Source organism: Coccomyxa subellipsoidea, assembly GCF_000258705.1.
Source record: "Coccomyxa subellipsoidea C-169, whole genome shotgun sequence".
Taxonomy (NCBI): domain Eukaryota; kingdom Viridiplantae; phylum Chlorophyta; class Trebouxiophyceae; family Coccomyxaceae; genus Coccomyxa; species Coccomyxa subellipsoidea.
The window spans coordinates 1,371,022-1,385,828 of record NW_005178034.1 but is presented as its reverse complement, the minus strand read 5'-3'; the positions used below and the strand labels follow the sequence as shown (position 1 = coordinate 1,385,828).

Below are 14,807 nucleotides of genomic sequence, written 5' to 3'. Positions count from 1 at the left end.
GAGCACGGCATCTCTGGCGAAGAGTACGAGGTGCGCACCTGTGCGGTCTCCCGTAGTCGGAAGTTTATTTTCCTGTGGACACAGCACCACCACTAGTGAGTACCTTCTTAAAACCCAAGCTCAGGAAGCCAAGCACATGCACAACCTGCAACTGTTGGGCTCGTGAGCTTCTTGTTTGAGCATTGAATGATGAACACTAAAGTATGCATATGCTTGTGCAGGCTGTTGATGCTGCTGTCAGGAACGCGGACAGGTATTATCGATTGACGGCAGTCAGTACGTCCGGACGCCAGGATGATTCCGAGCGCATGGCTCGAGCTTTCAAGGTCAGGCTCTCTCAGCGCAGCAATCTCCCTGTCTTTGATGTAAAGACTTGTGTTTGAGAATGTCATCCTTACCCCAAGATCGCACCAGCTTTCTGGTTGGAGACGTTTGGCTGGGTGTGCAGGTTGAGGCGGCAAATTGGGTGCACCGACAGCAGATGGCTGGCAATGTTGCCGCATTGATGGCTGCATTTGAGGTCACTTTTTTGGGGATGCTATGGAGGGCAACTGGGGATCTGAGTGCACCTGCAGCAGCATGCTTGATGTTGCATGGAGTGGGGTTTGCATCATTGCATAAGTTTGCCTTCCAGAAAAGGCAGCGTGACTGAGCAGCGCATTTAAGCAGTGCAAATTCTTTCGAGCTGTTCCTCAGTGAGTATTGGGCAAAATTTTTGAACAACCTGGAGAGAGTGTGGACTGGTACGAGAGATCTTGGGAAAGTGATACATGATTGCTTGATGAAGCGCTGAGTCAAGTGAGGTGACATTGGAAATAGCGTCCAGTCGCTGAACGGTTCTTGGAATGGTGAAAGCAACCTTCTGTGAAGGTCTGTGGAGGACTTGAGGAGATGTGCTGTTTCCGCAAGTTTCAGAGAGGATGTAGGTGCTGTATTTTTGCTGATCTTCAGTGTATATTGATTGGTGCAGTGTCGTAAGGCAGACACATTGTGCAGTACCGTGGGGCCATGCAGTATACTGTATTAAGTCCAAAAGGACTTCTCTGCCGGGCTCCTTCACGAGCAAGGACTGGTCAAGACTTCTTCCAAGAATGGCTTGGAAGATGGGATGCCGTTGTTTCTGTCGGTGTGTATTTTGAGGTCTGCTGCTGCAGAGGCAGTCAATTTGACCAGCTCTGTTAATACGCCCTATCAGCCCTGAGTTATCAATGTATATTGCCAGTGTTTCAAAAGTATGTGATGCTCTGTTATCGCTTGTTTAAGCTTGAGAGTCAACACAACGAAATGGTGGCAGGTCTTGTACATGATTTGGCTTATTCATAAAGTGCCACCACTCACATTTCTCCGCAGGATATTGTGTTTCTGCTTAATATTGATCAATATTTCATGACTGCCTGGATGAGCATCTGCCAATTCTTTGAATGCGAGTGGGTCCACCGGGGGTCACCCATGGTACGGTACCATCAACTTGAATGCATTGAATGCATGACATGGCGTTGAGTCAACGGTGTGCGGCATAATTTACTTAAGGGAGCAAAGGGGAAGAAGTATAGCAAGCTGAGTCCAGTTGGAGGTGTGTACTCCTAGGAGTCTCTCCCATGGTGGCATGCAAGACGGTGCTGGAATCAAAAGGCTCCCTAGGTCTGATCTGAAGACACGCCAGCGTGGCAGGCTGACCCCACCAAATAAGCTCTGCGCTTCCGAGACGATCAAGCCCAGTATGATTGCACAGCAAATTCCCTTATAAAACTCGATTTGTCATTATTGAATCGCTTCTGGCCAAGGTCCTGGAAGTGATAGCGTGCCAGACATGCAAGTCATCTAGTGTCTCCTGCATTTTCAGTATACATCCGTTCAATCCTCAGGAGTCCCATGATGCTGCTGAGCCTCTTGAGGACTGCCAGGAGCACATCAGCCTTGGTAATCACCTCTTGTCCTTCAGAAACCTGGAACTTACCAACATTACAAGCGGTCCTAAGGGACAGCAGCTTCTGCTGTGGAGTAATAGATTTGGTCATGCCTAAAGTCTTAAAGGTGTATAAGAACTTACTGTTGTTAGCAAAATTCCTTGACACCGATCAACAGTCCTTATCCACTTTGATAAAATAAACACATGTTCTGCTCCGCAAATTCTAGCCTAAATGCTTTTCGTATCTTTCAGGCGTGTTCACAGCAAGCAACAATTTCCAGAGCCAGCCCTCTGGCCTGCAGCAGATTTTTTCAGACAGAGGGCGCAGTAAATTCTGAGACAGCCCCTGCTCTTCCTTTTGCCTCAGAGCAGCATCTTCTTGATGAGGTATGTAGAATATAGAGCTCGTACATGAGTGGAGTCTGCGAGCTCTCGTGCTGCCTGCTTTTGAGCTGACCTGAGACTGTCACCCCCAGGACGATGAGTTTGATGCAGACCTGACTCCCAAGCAAGTTGTTGACCGCTTGGATCGGTACATAGTTGGGCAGGTGATGCACCACCGCCTTTGCTGCTTGTACTTGCCATGCCACGGCCAAGTTTCCCACAAAACGAACAGCGCTGAAGGGTATTTGATGCAGGCGGATGCCAAGCGAGCTGTTGCAAATGCCTTGCGCAACAGGTGGCGGCGCAGGCAGATTGCCAGCCCCATGAAGGTGCTGCTGTGCTCAGCTCTCTGTCTTCGCCCCTGATTGACTTCAATGAAAGTCCATCAAATCTGTGTCCAAGCTGCTAAATGGTAAATCTATGACAAGGGGTTACTGACTGGTGGGGCTGCTGCAGGAAGAGATCGTCCCCAAGAACATCCTCATGATCGGTCCAACAGGGTGTGGCAAGACCGAGATTGCACGCCGGCTTGCAAAACTGGCTGATGCACCATTTGTCAAGGTTGGGCCCTTTCCAACAAGGATCTCAATGCCCAGATTTTCAAGAAATTCTAATATGTTGCAGTCTGCTTTGCATTGACTTGAACGCTGCTTTCCTCACAGGTCGAGGCCACAAAGTTCACAGAGGTTGGGTTCCATGGGCGCGATGTAGACCAGATTGTCAGGGATTTGGTGGACGCAGCCATCATCTCAACGAGAGCCAAGATGAAAAGGCAGCTGAGGGCAGATATTTCAAGGGCCGTGGAAGACAAGATCCTTGACTGCCTTGTGGGCCCCGTCAGCGAGAACGGGCCCAACACGACAAGGGTAAGGCTCCTTTGATGCTTTGCTGTTGCGCATGCCAAACTTTCATGGAGCATCCACCCATTGTGCAGAGGCTCCTAGGATTGACCAGCACGTCGTCTTGTTGCTTGTGTATTGCAGGAGTCTTTCAGGGCATTGTATCAGGAGGGACAGCTAGATGAGCGCAAAATCACAGTTGACATCCCGGGGTCACGAGTCAGCGTCACAAACATGGATGGACCTGGCGGGCAGGCTTTGCAGGTGACAGCGCCCTTCTCAACTGGGGGTGCTCAATGTGCAGCAGAAAAGTAAGTAGAGGATCGTGGGGCCTTACCATCAATTTTTGCAACAACAGGAGATGCTCAGCCGCCTGGACAGGGTCATTGCTTCGCGGAAGAACAGCGGAGAGAAGCGAGAGATGAAAGTGTCTGAGGCGCGGCCTATCATTGAGGACATGGTGTCTGAGCGGCTCATCAGTGACGATGCTGTGAGTCCTTGGTCCCTCCATGTTGCCTAGATGCTTTCAGCATGTTCAAGCCATTAGTAAGTTGTCCTTATCACGGTTTGTTGTCACAGTACTCATGTGCAGCATCGCCAGCATGTGCAATTTCACAGACTTGTTGTTGAGAAGGTTTGATTGACAGAAGATTGCAGCAGCCAACTGATGGTGATGTGACACCTGCATGACAGGTCCAGCGAGAGGCAATTCAGGCAGTGGAGCAGGATGGCATCGTCTTCATCGATGAGATCGACAAGATTGTGGTCAACCAGGACCTGCGTTACGGTATATTAATGTTTTTCTTAACCTCTCCTGTGTTTGTGTGCTTCTGACTACAGCTAATCCACAGTGTGGCATTGTTGGTTTTGTCTGGACACTGCTATTCTATTCACTTAGATGCATCTTCTGACAGTGCATTACCGTCTGTGACAGGTGCGGATGCCAGCAGTGAGGGTGTGCAGCGTGACCTGTTGCCAATCATAGAGGGCAGCCAGGTCAGCACCAAGTACGGCAACGTCAGCACAGACTACATCCTCTTCATATGCTCTGGCGCCTTCCACCAGTGCAAGCCCAGCGACATGTTGGCAGAGCTGCAGGGCCGCCTGCCCATCCGCGTCGAGCTCAAGGGCCTCACGTGCGCAGCTCCCTGCAACTGCCCTGACTGCCGTCTCGCTTCATGACCCCACCATGTATCAATTGTGTTTCTGAGCGGTGTGCAAGAAACCAGAGATTGATGAAGCTACAGGACTGATAAGTTTGGGCTGGTGCAGGGCAAATGATTTCTTCAGGATTTTGACGGAGCCAGAGCACAACATGATCAAGCAGCAGCAGGCCCTGATTGCCACAGAGGGCGTGGAGCTCATCTTCACTGATGCAGCCATCAGGCAAATCTCCAAGGTTGCAGAGGAGGTCAACACTCTTGTGGACAACATTGGCGCCCGCCGCCTCCACACCATCCTCGAGCGCATCTTGGAAGACATCTCCTTCTCTGCACCTGAGCAGGTGACGCGCATCCCTGCATCCATGCTGGGCAACAACGCGCCCAAATGGAGCATTTGTATCTGTACCCGTCTCTGAGGAGCGTACGCGTGCGCATGACTGTGAGTGTTGATCCCAAATGCTAGCTGCGCTTCGGATTGCTGTCCTGTGAACAGATCATGCAAATACTGCGGAACAAGCTGAGTATCGGTTCTGTTGCAGGCAAAGGATGCGATTGATCGAGGGGAGAGGTACACCTACACGGTGACAGAGCAGCATATCTCTGATGCGCTTGGAGATTTGCTCAAGAAAAAGGACCTTTCAAAGTATATCCTGTAGGGTTGGCTGTATCAACATGCGGCCAGCGCGCCGGTTCCCTTGTACAAATTGCTGATGTAAACTATCTGGTGCATATCAAGGGCTTTTTATTATTGACTAAATGTGCCTATGATCCCACCTTCCCAGACTCCAGCTGTGACTTACCATTTTACAACGATGTAGAAATCAGGGCAGATCTTCAGAAATGCAGACAATGTGGCTTTGCCACGCCAGCGGCCGTATCCCCGTCGGAGGTGAATATGTCACACTACAGCTGCATAAGCTAATAAGTATAATACATTACATAAAGCAACAGACTCGGTCATCAGAAACTTCGGAGCCAGCCTATTGAGAGGTTTACTCAAGGCCACCATGTGAGAGGTGTCTCACAGACCGATGAAGCTTTGCTCTCTATTTCGCATCCACCATGGCCGGTATTTGAACAGTCCAGCTTCTGGGGCTTGCGTGATTAAGGAATTAAGTATAAAAAGATATATGTGAACACCGCAATGTTTAAGCAGTGAGGGTGTCCACAGAAACCACCAAGAGATCATTGCCTTCAACCGAATTTGCATCCTGACCCTGTCACTTGGTCAGTAGCAAAGCCCAGATTGGGGCTTGGTCCTTCGAGTAGCAGTAGTCATAGAACAGTTCTGTGCCTGGTTCGATGTCCTTGCATGCAAAGATGCCCACACGGTGATCCCCATCCACCATCAGGATCTTGGCAGCGCAGTTTGGGTCAATGCTGCATGCAACAGAGGTATCAATGTGAGGACAGCATCGGCTGTAGCAACAGCAACACAGTTTTCTTGCCAAAAACTGCCATCAGGGATCGTCCTAGGCAGCTCCAAGGCAAAATTGACGGTGAGGAAGATTGGTTGAAGTACCTGTGATTTGCAAATCGAAGCTTGTTGCCCTGGCGGCGTGCATCGATGACCCATGCCTCGTTCAGGTTGAAGAGGTAGGAGTTGTCATCCCTGTCATACGCCTTGCCGCGCCGATCAGCTTCCGTCTGCGTGACTAGTTCTCCCGTGTACTCCCCCACCAGCTCCCCTTTGTTGGCACCCTCCTGCTTGACACAACATTGCCTTCAGCCAAGTGAATCATGCTCTGGACATCGCCTTTCAAGCAGTCTGATCATGGACAACTTCGTGGGAGCTTGCAGCAAGTTTTAGCAGCGGGGCGTACCAGGAGGAAGCTGCCCCAGCCCGCGATGGCAGACTTGCCCATACACACCCGTTTGTGCTGGCGGAAGCGCAGGCGCATGTTGTTGCAGGTGCAGCCGATTGTGCAGCCCGTGCATACGTCCGGATCGCACTCATGCCCTGCGGTGCAGACAGCCGAAAGACGTGAGGCCACTCGCTTGTTGCACTTCCTTACCAGACTTCTTATAGTTGGCTGGGGAAACAGTTTGCCAGTGTAATGCCAGCTCAGCTCATGACAGGAATTGGTGAGTGTCACGCACTCCCACCAGCTGCATAGCAAGGGCAGGCTTTGGTGGTGCATCCAGACTTGCACTCGCAGCCCACGAAGCGGATGGAGCAGGTGGGGCCACACGCGCAGAACTTCTCGCAGAAATTCTTACTCTTTGCGCAGGAGCACTCAGCATTGCAGGGGCCCGTGCAGGTGCATGGGGTGTACAGGGGCCAAGGCTTGGTCATGTCGTGCTTTGCACGCTTGTTGACCACCTGCGGTCACCGCACCAGCTCCTCTTAGCTTTTGTGTGGTGAGATGGACCCTCCAGCAAGCCTGCACACTTGTTTCCACCCCAAACCAGTCTCTTTTGAGTGGTGAGGCTATCACAGGAATGTCAGTGGCTTGATCAAAACAAAACGCAATGACCAGGAACAACCGAAAATCACCTGGGAGGCGTTCTTGCGGCGCTGCGGGGCAGCTGGCTTGCGCTTGGAGCCCACTCTCCTGGCGGGGCCCAGGGGCGGGCTGCTGGGGGCGGCTGCAGCAGACGGCGGCAGGTCCTTCATGATGGCGTGCACATCCGAGCACTTCCGTGTGCCCACGAGCCGCGCAGTGCGGCAGACATCCCCCCTGTATAGGTTCCTGCCGTACTGTACTGCGTCCAGCTGCACGGCAAGCATTCAATTGCCCTCACACCCTGTCATTAATTGAAGATGCAAAATATATTGCAAAGTCAATAAGAGCATGTGAAGTTCAGCGTTTGTTTTAGGCCCACAGGCAGGAACACACCCAGGCACATGGTCTGTACCATACCTCGAAAGCAGTCCAGTCGGTGCCAGGGCCGGAGTAGCTTACGACTTCCCCAGGCTCCCCGCCATTCTTGGCTGCATGCACAGTACCTTCCAGTCCACCTGCAAAATCATCTGTGTTTCAGTGTCACCTGCATCCTTCCACAAGACGCTTGCCAGCAATTCCAAGAATACTTCAGGGGAGCAGTCATAATGCATAAATGAGCCTCACCGCTGCCACTCAATGCAGCCGTGCCCAGTACAAGGTCCAAAGGCACAGGAGTTCTGTTCTGCCTCACTCGTGCCGGTGTGTCTAGGAGCATGTCTCGAGGCGAGCCGCTTCCCTGACCGGCGCTTGCCACAGAGCTGGACTCCTGCAGATTTCCACCTGCACAGACCAGGACATACTTGCTCACAGCCATGGAGATCTGACCAGCCTGTAGATCATGCCTGGATGCTTGTCTCTGCGCTGCTTGTTTCTAGCTTTCTTGTTATTTAACCAGTACAAGTGACCGGTCTGCAGAAGGAATCACGTCCAGGACTGGGCGTGTCTTCGCATTGAATCTGCACAGCCAGGCAGGGCGACCAGCACAGAACACTTACCCTCAGCATGCTGCGGTCCTGTTGGTTGCTGGTGTTGGCTGCCCAAGGGAGCATGCGGATTGTGTAAAGATGACTCGCCGGCTGCAAATGGCTGGCTGGGAGCAGAGTGCACAAGCCGCCAGCAGTCCGGCCCGCATACCATCTCTGCTGTGGTCTTCAAAGCAGGCAAGCGGTGGTGTGGGCTGCATCAGGCGCACACAAGAAAGCAGATTAGAAAGCGCACCAAATTATGTCACAACAGCATTCTAAGATAAATACGGGTGGAGAAGTCTCACCGCACGTGTTGCCCGCTGATGTGCGTGTGGCAACTGTAGGTGCGGCAACGACGACAGAAGTTCTTGGCACATTTCTCCACGCCGTCCTTCACGGATGACACCGTCTGGGCTTGCGCCAGTTTCTCTTTCGGATCCGCTAGGAGGGCACTTAGCCGAGCTTCCACGGCAGCTGAATGCACACAACAGTGCTTTCGGTCTGCAAGATGCAAGTCAACAATTCAATGTGATAAGAGGTCATGCAGCGCGACGGAGGAACTCACAGGTGCTTGCATCGAGCCGATCTGCAAGGGCCTCCACCACGTCTGAAGTGATCCCCCTTTCTGTTGCAAGCTGGCGCATCACCCACTCCTCACTCTCCCTGTGCGCACCCTCCAGATTCCCCTCCCCCCTCCTGTCTTCGTCCTCACTGTCGCTTGCAGGTATGGTCTCGCCTGCACAATCAGCCAATTTCCCCTCAGGCTATGGAATGCACAGAACGAATGCCCTGCATGCCTTGCGCAAGACTACCTGCAACAACTTCGCCATGCGCACCCACCTGTGGCATCTGTGTAGAAGATGCGACCGCCAACCTCAGTTGCAAGCTCATTTGACATCAGGTACGACCATGACTTGTACGGTGGGACTCTCTCCTGGTATGGGATCTTGATGGCAGGGGCGGGAAGGGTGCCCTGCAAAGAGGTGTGCACCTTGATCTTCTGATCGTGTCCCTTGCCCTGCAGGACATGCGTGTCATCAAAGGACAGGTTTCACAGGTTTGCGAGCCAACAAATATTGGTGCAAGTCTGGCAGGGCATACCTTGCCATGTTTTGTATTGTTTGAAGGCTCCGTATTAGCAGCATCCTCATTGGCCGCACGCAGCACAGCTGTGCTCTGTATCCGACGCTGTGGCCAGGTGACAGCAATCTGCCTCTCGGCCAGGACCTGAGACGTGCGCGCCTGCACCAATAAGGGACAGTATGGCTTGTGAGCACATCATAGCCGAATAAAACATCTTCCATGATGCAGCTGTTGAGGCCGGTTTTGCTGCGCACGTCTTGGATACCTTGTTCTCGTCAAGCTCCCTCTGTGCCGTGATTTGTTGCATTTCCGCGTAAGCTTTATGCAACTGTCCTATCCGTTTCAGCAGAATTTTCTTCTCTTTATCAGGCCCTCCTGTGATATGACACACTGCTGCTGCAAGGTTGTTGAAAAAGCTCCCTGCCTTCTAGGACTGTGGGACAAGATTTTAAATAAATAAAAAAGACACAGCAGGATATATTGAGTTTTACTGATCCATTTACGAAATCCCTCAAACCTTCTGACAGTCCTGAAGCCCCTCTGCTCCCCCGTATTGTGTGATCGCCTTCCACGCCTCTCGTTGCCTGAGCCTCATCCGGCATGTCGCCGACAGGGAGACTATCGTCATCCATGTACTGCGCGTCTGCTACCTTCTGATCTACTGGCAATGAGAGAGAATGATCCCGCATCACCGATGCCCATCTAGGACCAAGCTTTTATTTCCACAGGGTCCGGCATCCCCAACCCTGCAATACAACGACTGGCTAAACCTGAAGATTGATGCTGCAAGTGCATCCGAACTCACACATTCTTCTGACGCCATCCATGCCAGGGCCACCTTTCACGTGGGCGCACCTGGCCAGAAAGGTGACCTGGCAGCTGGCTGCAGGTGCCAAATTTGGAAGCGGCCTCGGGCAAAAGGCTGCAGGCTTCAGGCAGGAGTCAGAGTGGCGGCCAAGCTCTGATCTGCAGCCATGGTGAGCAGCCCTGCTTCCTGGAACGTATCAACAGTGTTACAGAGATTACAGGAATTTCTGACGGCCTATGGTGCTCCTTTGAGCAGTTTTGCTCCAACTTGTCCGATCCTTGGGAGGGTGGATTAGACCCTTAGTATTGGTTCAGAGGTTGTCGGTGGTGTCCTCTGCCATTGATGGGTCATTCAAAGTCGCCTAATTGTTTGATTCTAGCGTTCATCCTGCCCCGCAGCCTTGGGATTCTGTTGCCAGGTTCTGAGATGTATACAGCAGGGTGTTGGGCTACGGCCACAAATTTTTTGAGATGACTGCTTTTTGATTATGATTACAGGCTGTACATCGTTGTAATAACGAATATTGTTTGTCGGAACCATGATGAGAATGGCTTCTGCAGTGTGATAGTTAGCAGAATCGTTCTGGGAGCTGTTCCTTCCCAGTTGGTTATGAGAATGATGCTCGAAGTTGGCAGAAGTCATTGCGAAATTCCATCGTTAGGGGCCTCTGTTTAACAACTGTTTGATGCATGCAGCCGTCCCAGAAGACTTTCCTCATCAAGCGCAAGCTGGCCAAGAAGGCAAAGCAGAACCGCCCCATCCCCCAGTGGATTCGTTTCCGGACAGACAACAAGATCAGGTGTGTGCCTTTCCTGTCTGGTTACGGCATCCCTGGAGCAGCGGCGTGTTTCGGTGACAGCAAACAGGGATATCATAGTAGTGCTTGTGAAAGGGTCTTCGAGTCTTCTCTTTGCACTCGAGACTCAGATCGCATTGTGTTGTTGTCCAACAGATACAATGCAAAGAGGAGGCATTGGCGCCGTACCAAGCTTGGATTCTGAGCTTCAGCCAGCAATGCTGCAGCATGTGGACGCTTCATGGTGATCATCACGATGGCAGTGTCAAGTAGTCACGCAAGATCAACAGCAAGTATGCGACACAGTCGTGGCTACGAAGAGGCGCAGTGTACAAGTTGCAGGCCCTTCAGTACCTTGATGAAATCAATACCCTTTTGTTGAGGAGATCAATACAAGCACCAATTTTCTTGGGAGTCCTTCCAGCTGAGCCTCACCTGAGATTGTCACCTTTGGAAGCTTGCAAGACACTACTTTTGTATTGGCAGATCGAACTGTGGCAACAGCAAGCATGTAATAGCAAGGCTGGTAATAATATGACACAATACTGTCCGCAATTAGTGATTTTGTCCAGCTGGAAGTGCATTCCTGTATCTCCTGCAGTATTTCAGGAATTCCAAAAACATTCTCATAGTCTGCAAGTTGTGATGACCTCGAAGTCTCCAGGTCTTGCACCTTCAAACAACTATCCCATGTCAGCCTGAGGGGACTCTGCCAGAGTGTGGTAGGTATACCGTATAGGCAGTGACTGCATCTGCCCCCGGCTCTATGGAGAGTCTTCCACCCAAGTCTGCCTTAAATGGCCCAAAGACGCTTAAATTTGCCGTGCTGCAAGGCTTCGAGTCTTTCTGATACAGTCTGCAGACTTCCTGTCACCTTCAGATACCGGTACATGCTGAAGCACATCTTGTCATCGATGATATAGATATCTGTGGATCAATACAAGTGATCAAGAGAACTTTGAACAGAATCCTTCCACAATTGAAGACACATGTGCTTGGTTATCTATAGACGGCGACTTGAAATGCATTTCTTTTGACGTCATAGTAACAACTTCATCTCTGCTCAGCAGATTAATCTTTACGTTCTGCTCCTGCATGGTGCGTCTGCACGCAATGTCAGGTTGCAGCAGTTTTTTGTGCGCCGTAATTAATTTGAGCTAGTGATTTCACTGGCAAATTGCTAAATTGCATTTCAGTTTGATATTGAAATTCTCATGTTGTTCAAGCAAGCAGTTCCACATGTCTTCTGCAGGGCCTGCTCCTCAACAAGAATCTACACCTACTACTTGAATACAATAGTACTCTTGAAGCTAGTGAACATTTAAATAGACACGGTGAATCTGGCGGACTTGCATAACTTTGCGGCAGGTTGGACACTTCTTCTGTGCTTTCACTGCTGCGCGGAGGCACTTGTCGCAGAAGACATGCCTGCATGCGACCTTGAAGTCAGTAGTGAGAAGCACGCAGAATGTCTGAGCAAATCAAGCGCTCTGCTGTACATACTTTATTGCTTGGAATGTGCAGGAGACGTGGTATGGCACTCACCCGCAGGGTCCGCAGGACATCTGCATCATTGATTCCAAGCAGACTGCACACTGCGGATCAGCTGACGGAGCCTCCTCCCTGGCGTTGGGCGCTGGGGGAGCCGGGGGCTGCTCAATCAATAGAGAAACTCGCCTGCGCTTTCTGCTGTTCTGCGGAGGAGGTGATGCTGCCACCAGCATCACATCGTCATCAACAGGACTGGATGATGTGAGGTCGATGACAGGTCCATCACTTCCACCATTGCCCTGAACCAGCAACAGCAAGGGAAGCGTTGGACTTGTGAACGACCGTTAAGACCCCATCAGAAAGCGCTCAGCCAAGTGTAAACTACCTCACTCAGGACTCACCGTAGGGCCGCTCCTTCTGCTGGCGTCAGGATCCCTCCAGTTCACCCGTGCTTGAGGGCGCCGATTCCCTGGGACCAGCACAGCCAGTGTCAGCATGGTGACTCACATCAACAAGACATACAGTAGTGTGGGCATGCACGCACTGTTGCTCAGGCTGATGAAGTAGTGAGCCCTGCAAAGGAAACAGTGTGCATCACCTGCAGTCCTCTGCGCTCTGGCATTTGCTGCGGGCTTCTGCCAGTGTGCATGTGCTGGCCGGCCAGAGGGTCCCGCCTGGCGATAGTAAAACAAACATTTGGTGTGCTTTGTTTCGAAATGAAGGGTATCTTGGGTGTGCTGCAGCCAAGTGCTTTCCGCACTAATCAACCAGTGAGTCACGCCGTAACATTGAGCCATCTTTTATGAACGTAATAAGAAAAAGCATGAAAGAACGCGTGAATGGGACAGTCACATTTTGGGAAGGCTTCCAGGACTTATGGAACAGGCTCAGGAGCGCTTGTTTTCAAGCAGGACTCAACGCTTCAAAGCAGGAATGCGTGCCTGTTCCTCGTCGTCGCTGTCAAGCAGTGTTACAGCTGGATAAAGATGCGTAGGCGACGTGACGCTCATGGGGACATAAGAAGAATGAACAGTATCGGTGCACCTCACGTCTCACAAAAAAAGGTGCACGCAAGAACAAAATATCCTGCTCTAATTCGTGATGATGGTCCAAGACTTGTCACGGGACACTCTGCAGATCGAGAATCATCCCTGTCAAGGACACAAATGTACGATTGATGTGTTGCACGCATAATTTACCAACGCCGCTTCCGATCGGGTGCTTACGCAATCCTTAGTCTTCTTTCCTGCAGATAGCATTTGGTGGTGGCTCAGGAACAGCTTGGACATTTGGGTTTTGTGAAACGTGGCGGAGACTTTTGCACGATCGTAGAAAGAATCATAATGATTTCCACCAGTCTGGCGCCATCTACTAGTGGGCTCAGCTCCGTTGCGAATTTGGCCAGCACTCAGAGTTTGAGACCGGTGAGATATGATAAAATTGTCTCCACAACACCTGAACTCCGTTGAAGCTGGGTCTTTTACAAGCTATTTGCGGATTGGATCGTGCTGTGGTGCCACCATAGCATGTCCCTGGCTGTCACCGTTTGTTGCAAAATTATACGTGAGGGAGAGGTCATGCTTTGTTATTTGACCGTAGTTTTGTCCCCTGTGAGTGAATGCACTGGTGTTTGAGTTGAAAGTATGCTCACAGGTCGCTCAAAGGGCCTGCTTGCGGCAGTCCACACTACAGATCGAGAATAAGGTTGCCATACGGTTTCAGAGGTTTGGAAGGAAGAAGAAACCCTTCTACAGGTCAGTTTTTCTGTGTGTCTGTATGTATTTCGAAATTTGCCGATGGCGACCTGCCTGTCGATAACTTCCTGCCTGTCCACACCTTGACGTGTGCTGACAGCTCTGCTTGGGTACCACAGACTGGTGGCAATTGACTCGAGGTCCAGAAGAGATGGCAGGCCTCTTGAGGTAACCACAGTGACCTATATTCGATCATCTGATCACATCAGTGCCCAACGTCCATCACTCAGGGTGGCAACAACCCTCACTTGCACCTCACTGACCGGTTGTTCTTGCTGTCCCACCAGAGACTGGGCCACTACGACCCTCTGAAGAAGGAGACAAATTTGGATGCTCCTGCCATCAAGAAGTGGCTGGAGGTTGGTGCAGTGCCTTCAGACACCGTGAGCAACCTGTTGAAGAAGGCAATGGTGATCGAGTAAGATCACATGCCGTGATTGCCATGAGCGCTAGTCTCTGGACCTTGTGAGAAAGCGTTCTGCTTACCAACTTCTTCGGTTCGGGATTGAACGTCATGCCAGCGCAGTACAACTATGCCAGGACACAACTGGTCCTGTAAAGTGACAGAACTTCAATATTTTGTGCTGCATGAAGCGCCTTGATGTTCTCATTATTTGACAGCCGGTGTGGCATTGTCAACTTTAAAAATAGAGTGCACAATACAATTCGATGGTACTTCCACTTGGCATATTTCTGACGGAGTTGATGAACCTCCCAGTGTGCAACATGGGGCCACTCTGAATGTGGCCAGAGCTTTGTGGTAGTGATGTGGCTGTTCAGCAGCTGCTGCTGAAAGCAACGTTGGATACTTACTCTCAGGATGGCGGTCTCTTGTAGAGCTGCAACAGGGTGTCTGCAGAGCCGCCGCAATGCTCGGAGCACTGTATGTAGACTGATCAGTCATGACAAGGATCTGGCTTCTCCTATTGTAACGAAGTGGACAAGGACCTTTGCAAACGATCAATTGCCTTTCTCATGGTTTTGTTACGCGTCCAATTGGACGATGCAAGTTTCTTAGCTCATCAAATGAGCTTATTTCCAGGCCAACCGTCTTTTCCTTTCGAATTAGGTCAATCATATCCCATACCTTGTTCAAGAATATGACATTCCATGAGGTTGCATAGATAGAAATGTTCAGTGACTTCACACACCATTATGCCACATGCAG

The 14,807-nt window shown here is 51.0% G+C and overlaps 4 protein-coding genes across 4 annotated transcripts; 3 read left to right on the top strand and 1 right to left on the bottom strand.

Annotated features, from left to right (window-relative positions):
* Positions 1–1,749: 1,749 nt before the first annotated feature.
* COCSUDRAFT_53671 (ATP-dependent hsl protease ATP-binding subunit hslU) lies at positions 1,750–4,951 on the top strand (the record flags this gene model as incomplete). The annotated part of the gene is made up of 12 exons (XM_005647307.1): positions 1,750–1,920; positions 2,162–2,296; positions 2,386–2,457; positions 2,548–2,622; positions 2,750–2,854; positions 2,956–3,159; positions 3,277–3,396; positions 3,491–3,622; positions 3,826–3,919; positions 4,067–4,268; positions 4,405–4,636; positions 4,835–4,951. The coding sequence occupies exons 1-12, from the start codon at positions 1,873–1,875 to the stop codon at positions 4,949–4,951; spliced, it is 1,536 nt and encodes a 511-aa protein (XP_005647364.1). The 5' UTR covers positions 1,750–1,872.
* Positions 4,952–5,086: 135 nt separating this feature from the next.
* COCSUDRAFT_53670 (enhancer of zeste 2) lies at positions 5,087–6,605 on the bottom strand. The gene is made up of 4 exons (XM_005647306.1): positions 6,402–6,605; positions 6,119–6,255; positions 5,818–5,999; positions 5,087–5,675 (listed from the first exon to the last, which is right to left on the bottom strand). Exons 1-4 carry the CDS (start codon positions 6,589–6,591, stop codon positions 5,516–5,518), a joined length of 669 nt encoding a protein of 222 aa, XP_005647363.1. The 5' UTR covers positions 6,592–6,605; the 3' UTR covers positions 5,087–5,515.
* Positions 6,606–9,744: 3,139 nt separating this feature from the next.
* Positions 9,745–10,922, top strand: COCSUDRAFT_24052 (60S ribosomal protein L39). Its single transcript, XM_005647305.1, has 3 exons — positions 9,745–9,767; positions 10,294–10,397; positions 10,551–10,922. The coding sequence occupies exons 1-3, from the start codon at positions 9,765–9,767 to the stop codon at positions 10,597–10,599; spliced, it is 156 nt and encodes a 51-aa protein (XP_005647362.1). The 5' UTR covers positions 9,745–9,764; the 3' UTR covers positions 10,600–10,922.
* Positions 10,923–13,183: 2,261 nt separating this feature from the next.
* Positions 13,184–14,588, top strand: COCSUDRAFT_29418 (ribosomal protein S16). Its single transcript, XM_005647304.1, has 4 exons — positions 13,184–13,309; positions 13,539–13,639; positions 13,759–13,807; positions 13,927–14,588. Exons 1-4 carry the CDS (start codon positions 13,229–13,231, stop codon positions 14,059–14,061), a joined length of 366 nt encoding a protein of 121 aa, XP_005647361.1. The 5' UTR covers positions 13,184–13,228; the 3' UTR covers positions 14,062–14,588.
* Positions 14,589–14,807: the final 219 nt, after the last annotated feature.